Source organism: Sarcophilus harrisii, chromosome 6 (genome assembly GCF_902635505.1).
Source record: "Sarcophilus harrisii chromosome 6, mSarHar1.11, whole genome shotgun sequence".
Classification (NCBI taxonomy): domain Eukaryota; kingdom Metazoa; phylum Chordata; class Mammalia; order Dasyuromorphia; family Dasyuridae; genus Sarcophilus; species Sarcophilus harrisii.
This window is the reverse complement of record NC_045431.1, coordinates 104522244-104547674: the sequence shown is the minus strand read 5'-3', so window position 1 is coordinate 104547674 and position 25431 is coordinate 104522244. Positions and strand designations below refer to the sequence as shown.

The 25431-nt window shown below is 31.8% G+C and overlaps 1 protein-coding gene across 22 annotated transcripts in view; it reads right to left on the bottom strand.

The window, feature by feature from the left end:
- Nucleotides 1-25431, bottom strand: part of CEP44 (centrosomal protein 44) — an 83873-nt gene that overhangs the window by 44500 nt on the left and 13942 nt on the right. For 14 of the 22 annotated variants that reach the window (XR_004230070.1, XR_004230072.1, XM_023505854.2 and 11 more), the window contains 6 exons: nt 24154-24273; nt 22018-22146; nt 13120-13263; nt 8180-8389; nt 7244-7319; nt 1459-1599 (listed from right to left, as the gene is read on the bottom strand). Coding sequence is in view for 17 of the 22 variants with exons in the window: in XM_023505854.2 (XP_023361622.1) it covers nt 1459-1599; nt 7244-7319; nt 8180-8389; nt 13120-13263; nt 22018-22146; nt 24154-24273 (820 nt within the window). In the remaining 5 variants the exon portion in view is untranslated. The remainder of the gene's footprint in view (nt 1-1458; nt 1600-7243; nt 7320-8179; nt 8390-13119; nt 13264-22017; nt 22147-24153; nt 24274-25431) is intronic. The other 8 variants (XR_004230071.1, XR_004230073.1, XM_031941829.1 and 5 more) reach the window with 4 other exon arrangements.

The following is a 25431-nucleotide window of genomic DNA, read 5'->3' as shown; positions in this document are numbered from 1 at the left end:
GGGGGGGGGAGGGGAAAGGAGGGGGAAGAGAAACTTATCAAATGTGTCTCTTTTATCTACTAGTCCAAGAGCTACCAGACAGAGAATACAATGAAACCACCAAATAAAGGAAATTTCAAAAATTCTTTCAAATGAGATTTATTGTTATTATTTGGATTTTAATATTCTTCTGTTGAAATAAAATGGCTAAAATTAAACATTTCTTTTATTAGGAAATTTCTATTTGGCAGATGGAAGATGATCTTGAATATTCAAAGACTACAGCAGAGGACAAGCTCTGGCAGATTTTGCCAAGCTGGGAATGCTTTAGGCTATGGCTTGCCTCTGACAACGCCTCCTGCTGTTAAAAGACCACCCTGACAAATGCCTCATTGCCAGCAGGTGGCATCATTATGGCTTTGGTAACATATAAAGCAGATGAAAACATTAAAAGGGCACTCAGAGGGGCAGCTAATTGGTGTAGTGGATAGAGCAACAGCCCTGAAGTCAGGAGGACCTTAGTTCAAATCTGGCCTCAGACACTTAGTACTTTTTGGCTGTGCGACTCTGGGGGGAAGTCACTTAACCCCAATTACCTCAGCAAAATTAAAAAAAAAAGGGGGGGGGAAGGGCGTCGGTCTTGTGTAGCCTATTTTGTAGTGACAGAAGCAGAGAGGACAGAGAATGCTATGAATTCTTCAGTGCTTATTAAATTACTGACATTCTGAATATGAGTTCTCTGCAATATACCATGAGAAGACATAAATAAGTTGCTGCTAAATGGAAAAATGGTTCATGTGTTCTCAGTTCTAGAGACAAATAGTTACCATAATAAACAGAATTGTAGCTTATGTACCTACATCTTTTGGAGATGAATTAGTAAAGATTTCCATGAAAAATTCTATAAGATTCTCCAATCAAATCAAAATATACTTTAAAACTTAATGACATTAACAAGATTGAAAAACCATTAGAAAATATGTTCTGGGTGAAACTTGCCAAAGGTCTGCAGATTCTCAGAAATCTTACAATTGTATTTGTATTAACATAAAAAAGAGCTGTAAGAGCAATTGGACATGGTTGAACACTGAACAATGTTACAAAAAATGAAATTAATAAATTCTTATAGAAAATGACTGGATGAAGGTATCATTTTGGAATTCAGCAATCTGTATGCAGTAATGAATATATAAAATAGAACCTTCATGGAGGATTTATGGGAGGTTATGGACAAGACTCTCATAGAATGGTATGGATGGGCTGCAGTATATGCCACTGGAAGGAGTGGATGAAATAAGAAATCCAGTGAAGTATCAAAGAAGCTGCAATAACTGATCCTATCATAGGAACACTTCAATCATTATGACTTACAGTACTTTTTACTACAGGAACCACAAGGAATTTATAAATATCTTATTATTAATAAAGCAATGAAACTATTTTCATGGAAGGTTTTAATAAATTAATAACCCTCCCCACCTCCCTGGCCAAGAAAGACATTTTTCTTTGGACCACGCAAAAGAATACCAGGCTCTTTTTCAGCAGCCAAGTCATTTTTTCCTCCTTCAAGTAATAAGTTGTTGTGAGTGAATCCTCCCAAGTGATAAGGATATTCGATACCTGTTATGAAAATATCAAACATATTGTTTGTAACATAGCTAATAAAGATAAACTACCAATTTGGATATAGATAAATTTTCAATATAAGATTCTCAATTAAACAAAATTGTCTATGTCTTAGTATGCCTTTGAAGACCCTGAATTCAGATATGTCCCTTGGAGTTAAAACATGAACCTAATGAAACAAAACAAATAGGTACTGCCTACTATGCCTAATGTTGGTATGACAGTGACCACCTTTGAAGGCTGCCCCAGCACAGTGTGAAGGCTCTGGCATAGCCTACAAAACTGGAGAAGCCTCTAAAATAGTCCAAAGATGCACAGTATAGCTGTCATTTGACAAATGCCCCCAGGTTGGCTTTGGGTTATAAAAACTCTAAGACTGTTTGCTAAGTTACAAAAGAACTGTAATCAGTTTCAACAGAGGCAATAACTATATCAAAATACCACAGATTCTCAAAGTACTGAAAGGAATACTGATGTTTTGTTATTGCTAAAGTTTTCTTTTGGGAAAGCCATAATAGTGGTGGTGAGATTAGGTTATGGAATCAAGTATAACTGGGCTCAAGTCTCAGCTATATTACTTACTATGTAGATGATCCATAAATCCTATAAGATCTATAGATCAGTATTCTACTTTTTAACATAGGGTGGATTTTTAAAAATCAGAGAAGGGATCTTTAGAGTCCAAATGTCTGTAATTTTATGCTTACTAGTGACTTAATCCAGGGTTAAAATGTTGGAACAACTTTAAATAATTTTTTTTTGAGAAAAATGTTACCATTTTACATTTTACAAAGCACATAGCCTATATAATATAAAGCAATATTTGGAAATTTTAGTAGCATTCTTAGCATATCAGAAAAGTGAATGATGATTTCATCTATTTAACAAATCCAATGAGAGGTAAGCCAATTTGCTTATGGATATTGACACCTGAGATTTTTCTTGGTACCTTAAAGTATTTATATAACTGTCACAAGAAAATTCATAAGTTATGATCTAGTTTAATCCACAAGAAGACCACAAATTATGAATACTCTTTAACAAAGACATATAATCATTTTAATAAAACAAGATGTATGTATAAGTGTATATACATATATCTATGTATTTGAAACACCTATACTATAAAATAAAAATAAGATTATTCAAATAGATTGATATGAAATATTTAAAATACTATATTCTACTGTTTAGTATCATCTTTCTACCTCCTGATTACTCACAGCTAGGAAAAAAGATACATTTTCTTGCTTTTTCTATTCTCAAATACTTTTTAAATTTAGAAAAAAACAAGCCCTGAAATACAAGAAGAAATAATAGCTGTTACCAATAAGAATGATCACTCTGGAAGTATGTTCCCTCATTCATTAAAATCCAATCAAGCACTTATATATTTCCAGAATAGTCCATTCTTAGTCTTGCCAGCTATTATAATTAGTTGAAAAGCCTAAGACTGGAGCCTTATGTCACAGTCAGTTCTTCAGAAGGTAAGGACTGACTTGAATGTAAAAACTGAGAATACTGAAAAGAAATGTACTAGAGACAATGAGCCTGTTTGTGACATATTTATAAAAAATTCCCCTAATGGTTACATAAATATATTGTTTATTTTCCAATAATGTTATCTGAATTTTAATGTATACCAAATTTGAATTATCTTCATTTAAATAATACCTCAAATAATATAGCAGGAATAAATGTACCTTGATCCCCAGAGCATAAACCTAATGTAATGTAATGTAAATAAGTAATGTCCCCATATAGCTATTCTAATTGCCAAGAGGTTATCATTTTAGGCACTTTAGAGTTCCAAGTAATCTGCATCATGTGCTTCTAGTTCCTTAGAGAAATAAAGGGTAATAGGTTCCAGTCTTTTAATCTTTAGAAAATTAGGACAGAGTCCCTGGTGAAGAGGACTATAATCACTGAGGACAGAATGAATGAGTTCTTTGGCTCAGCCCTCTTATTGGAACTGTTGCTATATCTCATCACTTTCTTCAACTACCAATCCAATGTTTCAACTCTAGCAATCTCTAATCCTACCACTTACATGTTACTAACAATTTGGTACTCTCAACCATTTCTTTTTCCTAGACATTCCTTCTTTCTTTGGTTTCTATGACACTGCTCTCTCTTTCTTAGTTCTCCTATTTATCTGATCTTTCCCCCCCTTTCACAGTTGCTAATCATAATCCTCCTATCCAATGGGGATGTAGCTAGTAATATTGATGGTAAGCATCTGAAACTTAATATGTCCCGAACAATAGTCATTAAAACCCATCCTTCATTCATGTTTATCTGCTTATATCAAATATACCACCATCCTTAAAAGTTAGACAGATTTACAGTTACACAGTCATCCTTTACCTATCTTCTTTACCTCTCTCATCCTTTCCTTTTCTCCACTCACAAAATTTCTACCATAAATCATACACTCAGCAGCTCTTGCCTATATTATAGTAAAATGCTTTATTAGACTGTTTGTATCTAGTCTCCCTATTCTACAATTAATCTTCTACACTTATATTCTCCATGAAAAATCTTTGTGCAGAGAGGCTCAACAATCATGTATGGGTTAGACTAAGGGCCCTGAGGCCTTTCCAATTCTAAAATTTTGTGATTATCTCCACAAGTTCAGACATGTCATCTGCTCCCTCCAATTTCTTACAAGTGTTTTTATCATCACATAATTCTTTTTAAAAACAATCAATAGTTTACTGACATAACAGAATGCCCTATTTCTAGTTATTTTTTATATTTTACCCATTATCATATGGAAAATCATTAAGTTAAAAATTATATATCCTCATATTTCTCAAATCCTACACAAATTTAAAGTAAATTTTTCAGTTTTCACAACTGAGTTTTGTAAATTATAACTTAAGAACTTTTTAAAACAAGAAAGCATTGGATACATTCTATACACATTCTATCTTTAATCAATCATATAAAATTTTAAATGCTTAATGTGCACATCTATCTTTCATTCTTACTAGATTATAACTATATTAAAATGATTAATGATCATATCTTGATCTGTAACTATGACCTCTATTATCTATAACTACATTACTTTGCACAAAGTCAATATTTGTTGAATTAATAAACAAATGAGGGGAAAGGGTGGCAATAAACATATAGATTTAGTCTAAATAAATAGAGGCCAGAGAATCATAAATCAGGTCCCTGCCAGAAGGAGTTTTTCCCTTGATGATCATTATGAAACTTTAAAGAATTATCTTTTTAATAGGATAACAATATTTATGTGACTTTTTATGGTTATAAAACACACTCTCTCTCTCTCTCTCTCTCTCTCTCTATATATATATATATATATAGTATACATATATAAATATCTAATATAGCAAAAAAACAAAACAACAACAACAAAAAATGGATCTGAGGGTACAAGAGATCTAACCTCTTTGAGCCTATTTTCATTTTTAATGGTGAAAAAAAATCTTTGCAGAGGATCATTGTGATGATCAAGTAAGAAAATACATATTAAAAACATATTCAAAGATGTAAATCACCTGCTCAGAAGCACACAGCTGCAACACAGCAGAGATAGCGTGCTCTCCTGTCCCTTGCTACTATTGGACAATACTGTCCATTTTAGCAAAGTTTTTGATTCATTGCCATGTTTTTGACAGCATGCTGGTCAAAGGAGAGAGGATGTACATGTTCCAGATGGTAAATTTTCTAGATATGTTTATAAGTTTTATTCTACAAAATGGGAAACCTCTCTCAAATGTGTCATATTCTATGCCACATGAAATTGGGTACAAAATTCAGCAATGTAATTTTTTTTTTAAAAAAAAAAGCACTTAAGCACTTAAAACCATAGAACCTGAGCAAATATTTAAAAGAAAATTTTCAATTAAACGAATTTTATCAAAATTATTTGAGAGGAACATGAGTATAAATTTGGCTATAAAATTTAATCCTTTTCACATAAAGGTTTTAAGGTAGCTACAATACAGTAAGGATTGTATTATTCCATTAGGCAGTAAAATAGAGGACACTGTAAAATTTAACTGTCACAGGTTGTTTTCTTTGTGCCTTTTATACTAGGGCTCTTAACTTGAATTTTTATACCTGAATTTCAATAAAAATGGCTTCCTTTTGTAAGCGTATGAATTTTATTTTACAAATTTAAAAACCAAAAGTTTGAGAAAGAGTCCATAGGCTTCAAAAACTGCCAAAGTGATACATAAGGTGAAATTCTACACCTTAATTTATTTCCAGAATGTGAATAACATATGCCATTAAGTGCTAATAAAACACCTGAAATCTGTTAAGATAGTATTCCTTAATGAGAACCATTAACCTACTGAGACAGTAGGAATATTTTAATCCCTATTTAATCAGGCTTCTTTCTAGAATTAGATATTTTAAAAATTTTCAGACATCTTCACTTCCTAGATATTTACATTTAAATTAAACTACAAAAGGAATTATATGGATTTCTTCACATTCAGAGGGATGCTTCAATAGTTAATGTCTGAGTTAAAAGCATAGGAGAGTTAAAGTAAGGACAATAGCACTAAAATCAAATTTGATACTACTATCAATTGACAACAGTGCAAAGTGCATAATGCTCATCAATATCTGACTACTACCTGGGCATCTGTTTATTGAAATATAGCTAAAATCTCACTGAGAAGCAGAATTTCACTTTCCATTTAAAGATGTCACGTGAAACAAAAGAAATCTAATTGCATCTAAAAGATACTATACTCATAGAAAAACAGATAAGACCTATGTAACTTTGGGTATAACAAAAGCACCACTGGACTAACAATTTGGCTTTGCCAACATCTTTTTGCAAAATCTAAAATTTCCCAAAATATGATTTTCTTTCTTAATTCTGAGTAATATCTGGACATATTAATGACTATTTCAAATTCTTTTTTTGAATATATGCACTAAAATTATTCCCCAGGCTTAAGGGTTAATACATATAGATGAAAGGTTTGTAAATATATACAGGTAAACCTCTAGGATATTAAAAAAAAAGTCTCTAACAGAAAAAAAAAATCAGTAATTTTGTTGAAAAATGCAGCATTTTAATTAATAACTCCAGTGCCTATTAAGTAAATTATAATTCAGAGGATCACAGATCTAGAGAGTTTGATGCCACCTCAGAGGCCATCTTGTCAACTTCATCATTTAGCAATTAAGAAAACTGAGGCTTAGGGAGGTTTGGGAATTTTGTTCAAGGACCACATAAGTAAGGATCAGAAAGAGAATTTGATCTTCAGACCTTTGATTCTGAGGTCGGTGTTCTTTCCTTTAGATAAATATGCTCCCTCTATCCATGGAACATACTACTATTACACAGTCATGTGAAAAAGAACAAAAAAACAAAAAAGTTTCTCCCCAAAGTCCCTCAGTCATAGGCTTCAGGCCATTGTTTTCTATAACTACTAGCTTCCTTAAAATTTTTATAAACTCACACCAAGTGTCTCTTAATAATTTAATATTTAATAAAATATTTTATGTTGATATTTTAATTATACCAAAGTAAAATGATTAAATATAATTAGTGAATATAACTAGTATCTCATGGCAACCTATGACCTTTATAAAATTTTGAGGTAGGCATGGCAAATACTGTTATTATTCAAGAACTTACCAGGAGATGATAGATCCCTGTTTCTGCTGTACTTATGGTCCTCTTTCATATCAACAGAATCTGAAGGTATATCATACTGAAATGAAATTTTTGGAACTTAAGGTATAAATATATTAACATAACCAAAATTTACTTTCAATTAAATTACACTAGCACTTTTGTGTTAAAAAAAAAAAAACCAAAAAACTCTTTTTATAAGTAAAAACAATGGATAGTATTTTTCTGAAAGTATTATTATTAGCATATTAAGTTTTGTCTGAAGGGAATAAAAGTAATGAACTTGTCTGACAGACCAGAGAATGTGGTTTTCACAATGTGAGAGCCAAAGGCACAGCAAATGTTTTAATGTAATTTATTAGATTGTTGTGATGGAAGAGAAAGAAGAGCAAAGAGATTAATTGCATATCATTTTGATCAAAGAAAATAAAAATTGCTCAATTTATTGTCTCTTTGAGTTATATATCAAATGACAGAATTTCAGAGACTCTTTGAAAAGAAAGTCAGATAAGAACTTACCTGATTTTAAATACTATTAGAAACAAAGTTATTTCAAAACCACCATCAAGTTTATCAGATTCTCTGGCCTGATGTAGGGAATAGAGGGCTGGACGTGGCATCAGGAATTTTGTTTCAAACACCAACTAGGTATATAACTGTAAGCAAGTCATTTAACCTGAGGCTTAGTTTCCAAACCTATAAAATGGGGATAATACATGCAGTATTTACTTCACAGAGTTTTTGTAAAGTTTCAAATTAATGTAGGCATACTCCTTTGTAATTTTAAAGAAATATAAATGCCAGTTCACATTAATTATTTAATAAAAAGTCTGCTTAATCAAGGGTTATTAAATTTTTAAAAACTTTTACCACTTATTTCAGAAAGATGAATATAAAGTTTCAGCCTATTTCAAAAATGCTTTAAGGAATATAAAATACCTTTTTAAAGTGTAGGAGCATTTCTGTTTCAAGGAGGGTGACACGACTTAAAAGATTATTCCAGACCATTTCATCTATAATCACTTTTCCTTTCAGCTTTTCTTCCAAATAACGTAACTTATCCTCTATCAAACTCTGTTTTTTAAGTTTTTCTTGGCATTCAGCAAGAATGTTTCGTATTTCTGCAATCTCAGAATTTATATCAGAGTCCTGAAAGAATAATAATAAAAAAATCAATAAGTTTTATAATCCAGTCCTCATGATGAAAGTTCTTCTAAAATAATGGCGAACTTTCTTCCCCCAAATTTCTAATAAGTTGCTCAGCATTTACAGTAAAAGAACTTAGAATCTAGTCTTTAGTAAAAGCACCCAACAGCAACACCAAGAGAAAACACACGAAGGCTTTTTATTCATTTTTTCTTGTCATGTCCAACTTTTTGTAGGACCATTTGGGGTTTCCTTGGCAAAGATATTTAAGTGGTTTGCCATTTTGCCAGCTCATTTTATAGATGAGCAAACTGAGACAAACAGGGTTAATGATTATCCTAGGGTTACACAAGCCTTAAGTGTCTTCAATAACATTTGAACTCTTTCTGATTCTAGGCCTACCACTCTATCCGCCTATTTGTCCCTTTATACAAAGGTTAGAATAATATTAAAAACAATGTTAAAAGGGGCAGCTGGGTCAGCCAAACACTCTTCAGAGCCAATGCTCTTCAGAATATAAAATGAAGGGTACACATCTCATCTCACATTAGAAGGTATATGTAGGGCAAGGATAATGGGTTCAGATATTACATATGTTGACATTCCTGCCTTCTAGTATTATCTTTTGTTTTGACTCCATATATATTTCCCAAATTACCCTTCAACTCTACCCTTTGCAAGGAATCATATCTTAAAGTAGGAAAAAAAAAATAGAAAAACCAATACATTTAAAAAGTCTGATACTATCTGAAGTGTTTCATTCTCAAAGTCTCCTCTCTATGCAAAAGGAAGGAGACTCGTGGCTGACATACTTTCACATCATTCAATTTCAATTTTTATGTGCCCAATTTCTTTCCATTTTACACTGTTAGGGTCACTGAATATACTTTGCTGTTTCTACTTCACTTTGTATTAGGTCATATAATTCTTGCTATGCTCTTTTGTATTTATCAATCACTGTTTCTTACCACAGAGCAACATTCAATGCATTCATATGCTATAATTTATTTAGCCATTTTGTAATTGTTTTAACAAATAATGTCAAAAGTATAGGTAGCCTTCAAAGAGGAGCGATATATTTTTGTGTAAAATATTTTATGCAATTTTTAATGCAAATAGTCTTTTTAAAAATCTGAGACATTAGGCTCCCTTTGAAGTACATGCCTCAAAAGAAATGGAATCTCTGGCTCAAAAGGTAAGGAAGGACATTTTCATCCTTCCCTCTCCATAAATCCAAATTATTTTTATTATGGCTGGATGCATTCATAGCTCTACCAAGAGTCAATTAACGTGCCCACCTTTCTACATTCCTTTAAAACTGACCATTCCCATCTTTTGTCACCTTTCCCAATTTACTAGATGTGAGGTGAAGCTTCATGTTATTTTGATGTATATGTGGACTATGTATCTTTTGGGGAACAACTTTTGAACTTGTATATATTTTAGGCCTCTAGCTCAGATATTATACCCTTATATCATAGATATTTGAAGATATTTTCTCAGTTGTCTTCTCTCTTTCTGGTTCTATATATCCTCTCAATCCCTTTATAACATGATTCTCAAAAGTTGAAAAAGAAAGCACACTACCAAACTCCTTTCTTAAGACAAATATAATTCAGACATCCAAATCAGGGGAAAACAAAGCAGAGAAAGAAAGAGAGAGAGAGAGAAAGAGAATGTGTGTGAAAGAGAGAATTAAAGATCAGCGAATAATGATTTTAAAGTTTTAAATAAAATCCTAGGGAAAAAAAATCTATAGGAATAAATGCCTAAAATTATTCAGAATGACTATGCTTAAGTTATGCTAGAGATTCAAAAATAATCACTATTGGTTAATCAATTAACACTGTCACTATCAAAAAACAAAAACATCATATACCATAAGTTCACATCAATTATATAGGAAAATATTTTATAAACTACAATATTATGCTAAACTTCTTATAAAAATGAGAATATTAAATTGTGGAGGAGTTTTAGGAAAATAGGTACACTGGGACATTGTTGGTAGAGGTGTTAATCAGAACAATTTTGAAAAATAATTTGGAATTATATAAAATAGTGATGAAAATATCTGAAATTCCATTATTAAGCATATATCTCAGGAGGTCAGCGATAAAAGGAAAATCCCCATATATACCTAAGTATTTATAGTCGTACTTTTAATGAAAGCAAAGAATTTTATGGTATCAAAGAAAGAAAAGCAGATGTTCATCTGTTGGGGAATGGCTAAATGAAATTGTATTTGAATTGTATTCAATCAAGTTGTATTTGAATGCAACAATATAATTGTGCTTACTTAAAAGACTAATATGATAAAGGAAAAAGCACGGAAAGCTTTACGTGAACTAATATAGAGTGGAAAAAGCCAAGAAAAAATATACAATCACGTTAACACCAAGAATTATACAAAAATACATACTGACAAAATCAAAAGGCAATGTTGAAAACTTATAAAGAACAAGCTGGCTCAAAAGAAGGGATAAGAGAAGACATTCCCACCTTGCCTCTGTGCAACAATGGGGAATCAGAAATATTGTCCATTATAGTAACAGCTAGTGTTTACTTAAAGCTTATTGTGTTCTACACCACCCAGTTGCCTCTACATTTAAAAAAATGTTTCATTATTTATTCAGATGTTAATTTTATTTGTTCAAACATATTAATTTTTTCCACTTTTTTTCTCTGTCTTTAAAAAATATTATTTGCCTTAAGGCATGGCTTTCTGGATGGGAGGGAAAATTATAGTGATATTTTAAAAATTAATAAAACTTACTTTAAAATGAAAAAACAGAAACACTATTATTCTTATAATATCAATAGATTGGGAAAGTCTGACAAACTACAATATTTATGTAAAACTCTTTATAAGTATAGATATAGAAATCACTTTAAAAAAATGATCGAAAGTGTATTTTAAAACAAAAGCTAGTATTATTTGACATTTAAAGCACTATAAGTTTTCTCATTAAATTCATGACTAAGGTAAAGATGCTCCTTCAGTTTCTACACAATTTGAAAAAGTTATCAAAAGTTAAAATGTTATCAAAAGCAGCATGCAAAGAAATTAAAGACCTAAACACAGATAGGAAATTTGTTGATATCAAGAGGATTTCTATACAGTACTAATCATGAGAAAATAAAATGGGAAGTCCCATTAAAATAACAAAATTCACCATAATGTGGGAGTTAACCTAAGGCATACTAAGGCATACTCAAAACATAAATACATATCATAAAATAAAATATAAACTACAAATATAAAATTATAAAAATTAATTCTTTAACTTGAGGAATATTCACTGCTCATGGCTGAACAATGCCAATATGATAGAAAAAAAAATCATCACTACTTAAATTAGATTACAAATTTAATGCTATATTAACCAAACTATTTATATATGCTATTTTATATACATTTATATTATATATGCTAATTTATAGTTAGACAAAATGATTCATTTGGCAGGATAAAAGGTATAGTATCTTAAGGGAACCAACAGGAAAAAGTTAAAAAATAGGATTAACACTTTTCACCTCAAATTATGATAAAAAGCAGTACCAAAATTTGGTACTGGTTAAAAAATAAATGCAGATCTGAGAATGAGAGTAGATGAAAAAAGAACCAAAAAGAATTAAAAGAAAGCCAGATCAGATACCTTTCATAGCTATGACATGGAGACAAATTTTTAACCAAAAAAGGAAGAGCCAACCAAAAGGTAATTAGATAATTTTGATTACATGCAAATGAAAACCTCTTACACAAACAAAATCAATTCAACTAGTTTAAAAAGTTGCCAAATGTGGAAAAGAATTACATCAAATATCTCTAATAAGCCTAATATTGAAGATAGAAAGGTAATAAATAAAAGTAGACCAAAAAGCACCCTTTTCCCCCTCCCTCCAAGGGATAAATGGTAAAAGGCTATATACACAAGGAGTTCTGAAAAGAATTACTATAGATTATTAGTAACTAAAAGTGAGATGGTTTCTAATAACTAATAAAAGAGAGGAAAATCAAAAAATATGGAGGTTTTACTTAATACCTAGCCAACTTGAAAAGACAGGAAAATTAAATAGCCAATGTTGGGGGGATGGAGAAGGGACCTTGTATATGAAGCTGTGACTGGGTCCCACCATTTTGGAAAGGAATTTTTTTTTTGGTAATATAAGTTATCTAAACATGCCTTATACATTGATAACAGCACTTTCTGTGGTAGCAAAGAAGAAATAACAAGGTAGCTGCCTATTCCTAAGGAATGGCTAGGCAGAATATGGTACATGAATGTAAAGGTATATTACTGTGCCATAAGAAACTATGAATACTACAAATTAAATTCAGAGAAAACTGGAAAACTTTTATAGAATGACACAGAATAAAATAGGAAGAACCAAGAAATACAAATAGAAAGTGAATACAGATGATAAACTCCAGATTAAAAATAAGAAAATATCTCCCTCCCTCTTCTATTCAGAACCAGAAAACTTGGTTGTTATTGGATAACTGTGTTAAAATGTTCTTTTATATGTATATGTATGTGTGTGTATTTAAGTGAATATACATACAAATAAGAGTTATACATACATAAACAAAAAATTACTACAAGAGAGGGATTACTGGGGAAAGGAATAAGTAAAAGTAATTTTGTAATTGTAAGGTTATATCTAACTTAAAGTTATATAAAAACAAAAGATATCAATATATTTTTAAATTTAAAAAGATTATTCCAGACCAGTTCCTGCATAATCACTTTTCCTTTCAGTTGTTCTTCCAAATAACGTAACTTATCCTCTATCAATATCTGTTTTTTAAGTTTTTCTTGACATTCAGCAAGCATACGGCGTAGGTCTTCAATCTTAGCATTAAGTTCTGTGTCCTGAAATAATTATTAAAAAATACCTGTTAGGTTTTTAAAATACCATACTCAAGACTGAAGTTATTTTTAGTATTTGACTTTGTTTTTATTTGGTATCAAGTACCTGGTGTTCAGGAAAAACATCTAGTACCAAGAGCAGAAAACAACAAAAGCAATGACAATGATTTAAAAAGCAAAAACAAATAAAGCCTACAGTGCCAAAAGGAAACTGAACTCAGATATTGGCAAAAAACAACCTTCTTTCTGAGAAATAGAAAACACATTTTTCCTCACAAGAGAAGTAGGAGGGAACAAGAGATGTAAAATACATCAAATGCTGTAGATTTTACTTAATTGTTTATCTTAGTTATAAGGTAAAAAGCTAATGAGCCAAAGTCAGGGCAAAGAAATATTGGGAAATAATTATGACACAAAACCAAAACAACCTGAAGGCTTCAAAAAACAATCTTTAAAACAACCTAATATGTCTTATTTTTTGAAGTTACATTTGATGCATTTTTGATTAGTGAATGTTTACCACACAGTAAAGAATACTTTGGCTGGTAATATCTATTAAAAGATGGCTGAGAAGTATGGGTGAATCAACAAGAGACAAAAAAAGTTAAGCAAAAAAAAAAAAAAAAAAAAAAAAACAAAGAAGAGAGTAGTACAAACTGGAAGTGGTAATAAGAGGGCAGCAACAGCAGATATAGTAATAAGATTAGAAGCAGTGATGGGAGAAGAGAGCTACAAAGAGTAGCCATGATGAGAGGCCAACACCAAAAAAGAGAATTTAGGGGTATCTCAAACTGAAAACTTAAGCTCTCAGGGGCACCTCTAAACACTGTAGTATATAAGGACATCAGCATATAACCACTAAAGCGTGATAACCTGTAGAGTTTGGCAGCTTGGGGAGGACATTACTGTACACAGTATTCTGGTAAGTAGGTAAGCCAAAACATTTAAGTCTTCTACTTACACCACTAATACCTATATCTTTATGCAACTAAAATTAAGTACAAATTAAGGAGTTAAGCATTGTAAAATGAGAAAATTTGATACAGAAGCAGCTAGATGGATCAGTGAATAAAGCACTGGGTCTGGCATGAGGAAGATACCGAGTTCAAATCCAGCCTTAGACATTTACAAGCTGCATGACCTGGGATAAGTCATTCAACTTAAGTAAATGGCAAACCAAATCTGTATCATTGCCAAGAAAACCCTACATTGAGTCATAGCCTGACATAGACAAGCTAGGTATTGAAGATAAGAAAAGCATATCTCCTTCTCTTCAGATGTAGGGTATTAAAAGTAGGCCCATTGCTTATACTTAACTGTTAGCTAAATATTTTTTTTTTAATTCCTTGTAATAAGGTATGGTATTTGAAAAGATGATGATATAAACAAAATATCTGGAAAAACAACTCTAACCTGATGAAGAGCATCATCTTTGCCTGTGAGAGAGGGCATGGAATGTACACTTTTTATTGTTGAATATGCAGTCCCTAACTTAAGAGTTGTTGCTATAAAATTTATATGTACCTGAATTGTTTAAAATTCAGAACCTATTTCTTCACAGAAACAATTTCTCTTTTCTCCTTCCCATAGTTTATATTATGCTATAGTGATATGGAGATCAAACATCCAGCAAACCATCCTCTAAACAGAAACAGCCAATCCTGATCTTCTATATTTAAAAGACCATATTCTTAGATATTGTGTTTATTTATCAATGCTCATATTGAAGACCTAAAGATATCAAGAAAGATATCAAGAAGAGATTAAAATGTGGTCAGTGTTCTCTTTGAGAAATTTGAAGGAGAAGATTCTGGGAAAATGGGGAAGGTCAAAAACCTTATGGGTCTCCAAATTTCTTCCACAGGAAAAAAAAAAACTGCCTTAGGGGAAAAAAATGCAAAGTAGGGCAAAGAATTATTCTACTAAGAAGACCCCAACAAAGACTTGATCTACAGGGACTACAAGTTCTGTCCCAATGAACTCCAGTCAATTCTGTGGAATCAAATACAAGCCCTAGGGACAACTGGACAGTCTTAGTCTAAGAAACTTTCATCTAAGGATGGAAGAGGCACCTGAGCCTGAATGTTCAATAAAAGAAAAGGGTCTTCCACAGAAAGGGGACGCCAAGCACAATTGTGCTATCCAGACTGCCTATGCCACAGAACAGGAACTAGTACCTGGTGAATGCAGTAGTAGAAGGACCAGGAACCTATTGGCTGTGAGCACCTGCAGGAGAGCGGAGTCCCTGGTTTCAGTTCCAGGGAAGAAAGGACAGCTATAGACTTTGTAGCCACAGAAAGGACCGTGGCTTAGGAGAGGAGAAGAAAGCCTAAAAGTTGAATCCCAGGACAAACCTCAAAAAATAACACATAAGGAAGGACCTGAGGCTTGCAACATTATTTCTCATAACTTGGGTGTAGAACTTAATCTTACTAAAAGCGTTAAAAACAAAACAAAAAGAACAAGTAAAGGCTTCAAAAGAACCCAACCACAGATAATTACTATGGGGATAGAGAACTACTGGATCAAATTCAGAGAAAGATAATGGAGCTAAAAACTGTCTCTCCTTTTTCAATGAGAAATGTCATATGATCTCAAGCTCAAAAGAGAACTTTAAAGTTTAAAGAACTTTAAAAATCAGAGAGATTGAGGAAAAAAATTTTAAAACAAGGGGAATCCAAGAAAATTATGAGTCAACCAACTTGAAATAAAAAAATTAAAAACATAAGAAAATAATTCCTTGAAAACTAAAATTGGGCAAAGGGAAACCTGATGATGCTCTAATACATAAAGAAAAAAAATCAAAAGAATGAGAAAGTGGAAAAGAAATATCTCATCAGAAAAACAACTGAACTGAAGAACAGATTAAGGATATATTAAGAATAGTCAGAAAATTATGATAAAAAAGAATCTTGATATAAGATATTATCAAGGAAAACTGCCCAGAATTTCTAGAACAAGAAAACAAATCAAAAATAGAAAAAAAAAAAAAATCCACAATTACCAACTGAAAGAGTTCTCAGAAGGAAAACTTTTAGAAGTATTACAGTCAGCTTTCAAATCTCCCAAGTTAAGGAATATTGGAAGCAACAAGATAATTTAAATATTGTAGAGCTACAATAAAGATTACACAAGATTCAACATTCACTATATTAAAAGGGTCAAGGTCTTGGAATATTATATTTCTTAGAGCAAAACAAAAGAACTAGGGTTATGACCAAAGGTAACTTACTCAGCAAAGTTAAGTATAATTCTGAATGGGAAAAAACAAAAGGACATTTAACAAAGTGAAAGACCAAGGTATTTATGACAAAAACTGCAAAACTTAAAAGGGAAATTCTGACATCTAACATCCAAGAGAAATATAAACATTTGAGATAGAGAATGGTCTCTCTTACTTTATCATGGGAAGAAAAAGACCCTGAGGGTTTCTGGCCAAAACAAAGAACTTCTATTTATATTCACTCTAAGAGAACCAGGGCCCAAATAATAACCAAGTAGGGCTTAGTCTGAAATCTACTGCTGACAAATGAAAGAGTCAGAGTGATTTGGGTTTAAGGCAAAAGGCCAGTAAATCCCAAGATATATATCTTGAAAGGTTTCAGCAGTCAAAATTTATATTCCTTTGGCAAGAACACCCAAACAGCATAAGGTATGATACCTTATGTGGATGGAGGTAAGGGAAGACAGAAAGGAAGGAAAAGAAGGGCAAAGGAAAGAATAGAAAATGACTTGTATTGCCTAATTGGCTACTCACAGAAATTTCTGTTTGTCCCTCCTTCTGAAAGAAGACCAAGCTTTCAGAGAGGCGATGCCATGAAATTCAAGTGAAATGGATAAGTTAGGGTTGGCTATGCAAAGTCATCAACTTCACTTTCTCCTCTGGAGCCATCTGGATCATGTAGCAAGATACTGCCTTGTGTTAAAGTCCTTAGTTTTAAAAGGCCAAATTATACATTTAGGACCAATTATAAAGAGTTAAAATGCTATGTTGTGATCCACACTCAGTTTCCATAGTCTTCTCTCCAGGTGTAGGGGGCTCTCTTCATCACAAGATAATTGGAAGTGTCCTCAATCATCTCAGACAATATAATTTTTAAAAAAGACAATCTAACTAATCTATTTATGTAATGCCACCCCAATTAAATGACTAAAAAAATTATCTGAGTTAGAAAAAAATAAAGTTAATTTGGAAAAACAAAAGGTCAGGAACTTAAAAAAAAAAACAGGAAAAATAGAGAGCAGATTCAGTAGCATCAAACCTTATTCTATATTGTATTATAAAACAAGAACACTGAATGATAATTCTGATTATTTTAAATTGCTGACTCAATAAGGTCAAATAGTTTACTTATATATGAAAATATCAGTTCTTTTATGACATTTTTATTTGGGAAGTTTGAAAGGCTTGGGTCAAGACGAGTATGATGGGGTGATTTCAAAAACTGTAGGAAGAGATAAAAAGGAGCAGTTATCTCAGAAATGAAGCAGAAAAAGAAAAATTGATTCAAAAGCTAATAGGAGAGGGCATTTTACTCTTAATGAGAATGGTTAAAGGAAAAAAGACATACACACACATAAATTAGATAAGACAGATATATCTAGCAAAATATAAAAGTGTTCTAAAATTAGAAAGAAATGAGGACAAGAGGATAGTGTCAGAGGAGAGGATAAGGGAAGGATTCTTGAAAGGTAGGTAGCGTAAGGAATAGGAGGGGAAGGTAGCAGTGGAAGTAAAGCAGAAGAGGTAGGAGGGATAGAGTAAAACATAATGAGAAAGAATGTGAGGAAAATAACAATTATAGTAAAAATGTGAATGGGATGAATTTACTCACAAAATAAAAACTTCTAAGATTAAAAATTTGAGTTTAACAATATGTTGCTTTCAAGAAATGCTAGAAAAATGAGATACACAAAAACAAAAAATAAAGATTAGGAATTAGAATTATGGAAAAAAGCAGGGGCAGTAATCATGATCTCAGGCAAAGCTAAAGCTTAGATTTTATCAAAAGAGAAAAATGGGGAAATTATACCATGTATCAGTCATATTATTCAACATTGTTTTAGACCATTTAAAATAACTATACAGTATAAAATACCTTAAAAGTGTTATCTGCCAAAACAAAAAGAGGAACTAAACAAGTGTAAACATGAAACACTTTTTACACAATAAAGTTAGATCTAAAAATGAATATTTATTGTTTTTGGATAAGTAAAGTCAATATAATTTTATTTATTTATTTTTTAATTAAAGCTTTTCATTTTCAAAACATGCGCATGGATAATTTTTCAATACTGACCCTTGCAAAACCTTGTATTGCAAATCCACCCCCCCTTTCCCTTCCCCTTTCCCCTACATGGCAAGTAATCCATATGTTAAATGTGTTAAAAATATGTGTTAAATCCAATATATGCATACATTTTAATACAATTATCTTGCTACACAATAGATCAAAAAAGAAAAAAAATGTTAAAGAAAATAAAATGGAAGCAAATAACAAAAAGAATGAAAATTCTATGTTGTGATCTACACTCAGTTTCTACACTCTAGGTGTAGATGGCTCTCTTCATCACAAGATAATTGAAAGTGGCCTCAATCATCTCAGCCAATATAATTTTTTTAAAAAAGATAATCTAACTAGAGTTAGTTTACATAATACCACCCCAATTAAATTATTAAAAAAAAAAATCTCAATTGGAAAAAAATAAAGTTAATTTGGAAAAACAAAAGGTCAGGAACAACAACAAAAAAAAAGTAAAGAGAGCAGATTCAGTAGCATCAGACCTTATTCTATATTGTATTATAAAACAAGAAATAGAAGTGTAAAATGATAATTCTGATTATTTTAAATTGCTTAAGTATAAAATGAATAATTTTGACCAATTTGAATTAAGACTTTCTTGTATAAATAAAACCCATATAGTGAAGAATAGAAGGAAATGAAGGGAAAAAACTTTCATAGACAGTCTCTCAGAATGTAATTGGGTTAAAATATTGCTGTGATATAGGAAATGATAAGCTGATTTAGAAAATAATGGAAAGATTTGGACTTATGAAAGGAAGATGATATCCACTTTGAGAGAAACATATGAGAAGTGGAAATAAACATAGTACTACTTTCTTACATTTATGTGTATGACTATACATGTATGTATATATCTATGTGAATGTGTGTGTATATATATATATATATATATATACACACACACACATTTTATAATCCTACATATATGTATATATCTGCACCTAATTGTAGCCTTCTTTGGAGTAAGGGGAAATAAAGTCAAAAGTGTACAGCAGGGGACAAAAGAAAAGCTGAAAGGAAGAAAAGAAAAGCTAGATAGTTTTTTAAACAATATATGGTAATTATTATATAGATTTTCCTAAAATAGTTTACTACTAAATCCTCTCTCAGATTCTGCTATGTACATGGTAATGTTTTTTAATCCTTATTTTTCATTGAAGTTTAAAATAAAATTTTTTTAAAATCTAAGAAATATTTTTTTAAAAACCCATCAAAATCAGTTATACTTTTTGTGCTTTAGTAAGTTTCAGCTACCTGAGAAATTCATTTGAATGTCAAATTAACGAGATATTGATGAAAATCCCCCTCCCCCCAATTGCTAATAACTCTTATACACAGGTGATATGGGAATAGAGTTCAGAAGAATAACTAGGTCTGAATATACAGGTTTGGAAGTCATGTGCATAAAGATAATTCAACTGACATCATTAAAAAAAAAAAAAAATTAAAACAGTAATCCTTATAGTAGAAGACACCCGGATCCTATACATTCAGGTTTAGTTTCTCTCTTGAATTCCAACTCCACATACTACTAATTATCCAAGTAGACATTTTGAACTGAATGTTTCATATACATCTTAAAACTTTATCATGTCTAAAAGAGAAATCATCACATGTTCTTTAAAATGTCCTTCCCTCCCTCCTCTTCCTACCCTCCCTCCTCTTCCTAACTTCTTTTGAGGTGAATACAATTCATCTATTCAGATTTGTAACTTTAAGAGTCAACACTCAATTCTTTCTTTTACCTCAATCTCTATATTCAATAAGCTGCCAAGTTTTCTTGATTTTTCACATCTATAATATTTCTCATATCAGTTTTCTTCTCTCTACCAACACAATAACAATATTAACTTAGGTTCTCATTAACTGTTGCCTAGACCATTGAAAAAATATTTCTCATCTCCCTGGATCTAGACTTAATTCTCTCCAATTCATTTTACATGGAGCTCCCAAAATGACAGTTTGAATGCACTGATTAAATGCTTTCCTGTTTTTCTCTTATCTCCCAAATCAATTCTAGAAGGGATCTTTAATTTCTACATTCTTAAGATATTCTGCCAGACCATCATCCCTCCTCTAAAGTCACTTTCCTCACTTCCTGTATTATCTAATCTCAAGAGATTCCTCAACACATACACGCAATCCTTTTACTACTCTCCATTTGATTCTCTCTATCCCAACTGCTATTACAATTCAAGATTTTTATTCTTTCATATTTCAATAATACTTCCTCCCATATACCTTTCAGCTCAGGATTTCACTTCATAGTTTCTTGATAAAACAGAAACCATTTCCCAATAAGCCCTTCTTCTTGCCTACTCTTCCTCTCCTTTAAAGCCAATCCTCATTTCTCCTCCTTCATTCTAGTGTCCAGTGAAGTGATCCTTACCACCTTCTTTATGCTTGAACTCTTAAATCCACCTCTTTCTATTTTCTTCAGCAGACTGCCTGATTACTGCTTCTTTCTCAGCTTCCTACAAATATGCAAATAACCTACAAATATTCTCCAACCCTAAAAAGGAAAGCACTCCTGTAACATCCCTTCAAAATCTATCCTCCCTTTCAGAGGGATATCTAGAAAAATCTATTATCCTGTGTCTTTATTTTCTCTTACTTCTCAGCATTGTGTCATATCATCTGACCAATTAAAACTACTCTATAAAAGTTACAATGATCTCTTAATTAACAAATGTACTGGTTTTTTTTCTTAGCCTTGTGAAAAGGAAAGGCATGGTTGAAGTGGGACAGGAATGAAGATAAGAGAATAGAAAGTAGGGGGATGGGAAGTTTCTGGGAATCTCTAGCTTTCTTCAAGGTGTAGTGAGATACCATTAATCTCACAACTGTCATTTTATTTTATTTTTTTTTTGCTCCTAGAAATTATTTTATATATGTTTTATACTTAAATATTCAATATACAAGTTGTTTTTCTATCAAAAGAATGAACGCTCTTTGAAGGCAGAGATCCTTCAAGGTGTTTTTGGTTTTGGTTTTATTGCCAAGAGTATTATTATAGACACTTAAATGTTTGATGAATGAATGTAAAAGCTAGCCAAATACCAAAATCATAATTATAAGGCTTCACAGTATGAAATTCTACTAAAATTATAGATCTCTTTTACTTACAAGCACAACTATTAAAATCTCACTACAAATGTACTTCATAAATCACCAATCCAAATTTAGTTATTACTCTTACCTAATATATTTCATTAATTCAATTAACAACTACTGAGTCTAAGGTACAAATAAATAGTAATATATGCCACAGATTTGAGTTGAACTGATTTTATAAGGCAAGGTAAAGATCAACATAAATAGCTAGAAATTAACCAGGCTAGATAATGAAATAAAAACGTACTTTGGAAGCTGAATAAATCTTTTAAAAGTTCTCCATTTTAATTATAAACTCAAATGCTGTTATTTACTGTAAAGGGATAAAAACACTTACTTGTGATTCACAGGTGATTTCAATAATATCTCTTCCAGGTTCAACAAAATTTTCATTACCTTCAGTTTCAGAAAAGAGTATGTGAGAAAAGTTTTCACTGTTTGGGTGACGTTCCACAATTGGTTTTTTCTGCATTTAAAAAGAGAAACATACATGAAATACTATCGAATTAACAAGCATTTCCTAAACTGGTGCTCTGTATAAAATAATATATGGGGGGTCCTGGGGATATGAAGACAAGAAAAAATATTTCATTCCCAGAAGGATCTTACATTCTATTGGGGGAAACAGCAGGCTTACAAAGTAAATATAAGATAATTTCACAAGAGTAGTAGCTAAATTGGGTAAAATTTTAAAAACATGTCTCAGATAGGAAGATATTGGATTTTTTTTTTTTTTAAACCTTGTCTTTAGGTATTCATAGGCACTTGACCAACTATTTCTAAACTGGGTTCAGTCATGCCTCCTTCGGCAACTTGGTGACTACCCACTTTAGGGGTTCCCCATATGAATATTGAATTAGTACAACCTTAGCCCATAAATCAGTTGAGGCCACAGAACTCAGAACTCCTAAACTCAAGAGATCCACCAAACTAATTTTACCAAAATGTAGCTTTGAGCTGATCTCCAAAATTAATTAAGGATTCTACTAGATGAATTATTTAAAATCATAAAACTCTTAGTATGTGCAAAGCATTGCATATATAAATAGAAAAGGAATTCTTTTTCTAAAAGAGGAATACATATTTGAAATTTCAGCTACAAGTCTGAGGGAAAGGCTTAATGGATTTCTGAATGCAGTAGCAAATCACACAATAATACACCTTCTTTGTCATTTCCATTAATAAAACCATATCTATTTCTGAGGCCAGGAGTAAGGTACATTTCTTTTTAAGGAAAATTTCCAAGTATTTACTAGACTGTGAGTGTGGTTGGAGCAGCTGCAAATCCACAAGAGCTATTTGTCCGGACGAGGCTGAAGGTTTGGTAGTCAATGGAGGGGTAAAGGGAGGCACGGATGTTTGTAGGACCATTGGAGGAGGGAGTATTCATTAGTAGGCAAAGTTTGTGGGAATTAAAGGCCTCTTTTATATAGGGGCTGTTGTCCTTGATGATGGCTCCTGGAATCATACTATAAGTAAGATAAATTATTAGAGTAGGGCACTGCAATTCCAGAAGATCCAGAACTTTGGATCTATTTCCACTGGGATTATGACAGGAAGTAGTAGCTGAAGTGGCAGTAGTGGTTTGATCCATGTGGCACATATCACGTCCCATTTGCCCCACTAGAAGTAACTAGTAAATAGTTGATAGCAGGGAATAGGAGAGAATGGTGTGTCTCTTTTTCCCCCAAAGTTTGGTCCCCTGGATGATAAGTTTTGAAGTAAAGGGTGGAGGCAGAGCTTGTGACCTAAGCATATCACTCCTACTCATTTGTGGTCAGTGGTTGGTAAAACCAGTGATTTCAGAGACCAAAATTCCATTCTGTACAAGTCACTCCCCTCAATTATGACATCTGAGGCCAGGCTAAAAGCAAAAAGCAAAATGTTGGGGTAGATGTGAAGAAGGAAAAGGCTTCACTAGAATTCTCAGATCTACTGAGAGCTCTTTTGCTTCACCACAATAAGGCACAGTAGCTAAAGATAATTTACTCTGAGCATTTACTAAAAAGCAGAAATGATAAACTAACAATAGAGGTACTTGTATAAGAAATGGCAAAGTCAGAACAGTTACCTGTAGAGTGAGTGAAGAAAAGTAATATATAGCAGTCTTTAAAATGTTTTACAGTTTGGTTCCAACCTATCTCCTAGCAGACCAGGAGATAGGCTGGAACCAAACTGTAAAAAGCTTTAAAGACCAGAGAAGTGTGTATGTAATCCCAGAAGTATCAAGAAGCCACTAATGCAATCAATCAGCATTTTTAAAGTGCTTACTGTATGCCTGGCATGGGGATTTCAAGAAAAAACAAAAATAGTTCCTGTCCTCTTTGATATACATCAGTAAGTACACTTCTGTCAAAATTATCTATATTCCTTACCTAACTTGAATCAGAAAAGTACCTCTTAAATGTATATTAACAAATTCCAAATCAAAAGATATTTATTATGAAGCAAAACAGACTTTAAACATCCATACCTGTTCTGAAGGGAACCCCCTGAATGTGAAGTCAGGAACAACAGGTTCTACAAGAGTTTTCTCAAAATTTATAAAAGCTTCTGACTTGATAGGACGAATTTTCTTTTTCTGTGCTATAGTCTAAAGGAAGGAAGTTATTCAAAACAATTATTTTTTGGCAATTTAATATTTTACCTGTATATTGTTTTAAATATTTTTACCACTTAATTATTCATATAAGATGTGACTACAGAGCAACAGGGTTGCTTTTTTAAGATCTATCAAAGATCAGGAGAAGAGTGATCACTATCTTTATCAGTATCAGATCTGCAATATCAATATGAACCACTACTTTCAAAATTGAGCATTTTAAGTTTTGATTGCCTATGCTAAAAAAAATTATGTTTTATTTCATGAGTAAAAATAAAACAAATCTATACTTGGCAAGTCTAAAGAAGCTTATGGAAATGATGTTGATGCCAATTTTAGCTGACATAATACAAGAAAATACAATAATACAAGAAAATTTCCCATAATAATAAATGAAATATGGTGAAATCATAGGTATGTAGCATCTCATATATTTGAGCTTCCTTATCTACAAAATAACAAATACATCTGTAAATGGTTATTTGTGTTGCTATATCAAATGAAATAATGTATGTAAAGTATTAAAATTAGACTATTTTTAGTTAGCTGAAAAGTCTAAATTAGAAACAACCTAATTTCTATATAAGGCTCTTTCAATTACACCAGATTGCCATTATAATTCAATCAAATAATGATAAAAATGAACTGAAGGGTTAATTTGGATAGACATTCTAAAGAACTTGAATTGGTGAGTAGTTTTTTTTGTTGTTATTGTTGTTTTGTTTTAAATAAAAACTGGTATATTTAGAGTGATATGCTGAAATGGCAAAGATTTAACATCTGTTCTGATTGCTCAGCTTTAAACATAACAAAACATTTCGGGATAGACTTATCACTAAAGATTAAGCAAAAAATGTCATAGAACCAATGAACAAAGCATAAAAATCTACAAATGGAAAACCCAAATAGCATTAGCTGTAAGAAAATATAGCAATCAAAGCCACAGAGACAATGTTGAATAACTTCTTAGATTTAAATGGATTTGTTCATGAAGAATTCATCCCGCTAGGAACAACTCCTTTATCAGGATATTACTTAATAAAGTTAATAATTGGTGATTAAATTTTAAAAGGCTCTTAAAACAATACATATTCAAAGTATTATGTAAATCAGTTGTTATTATCATTACTGAAAAATGAGACAATGATT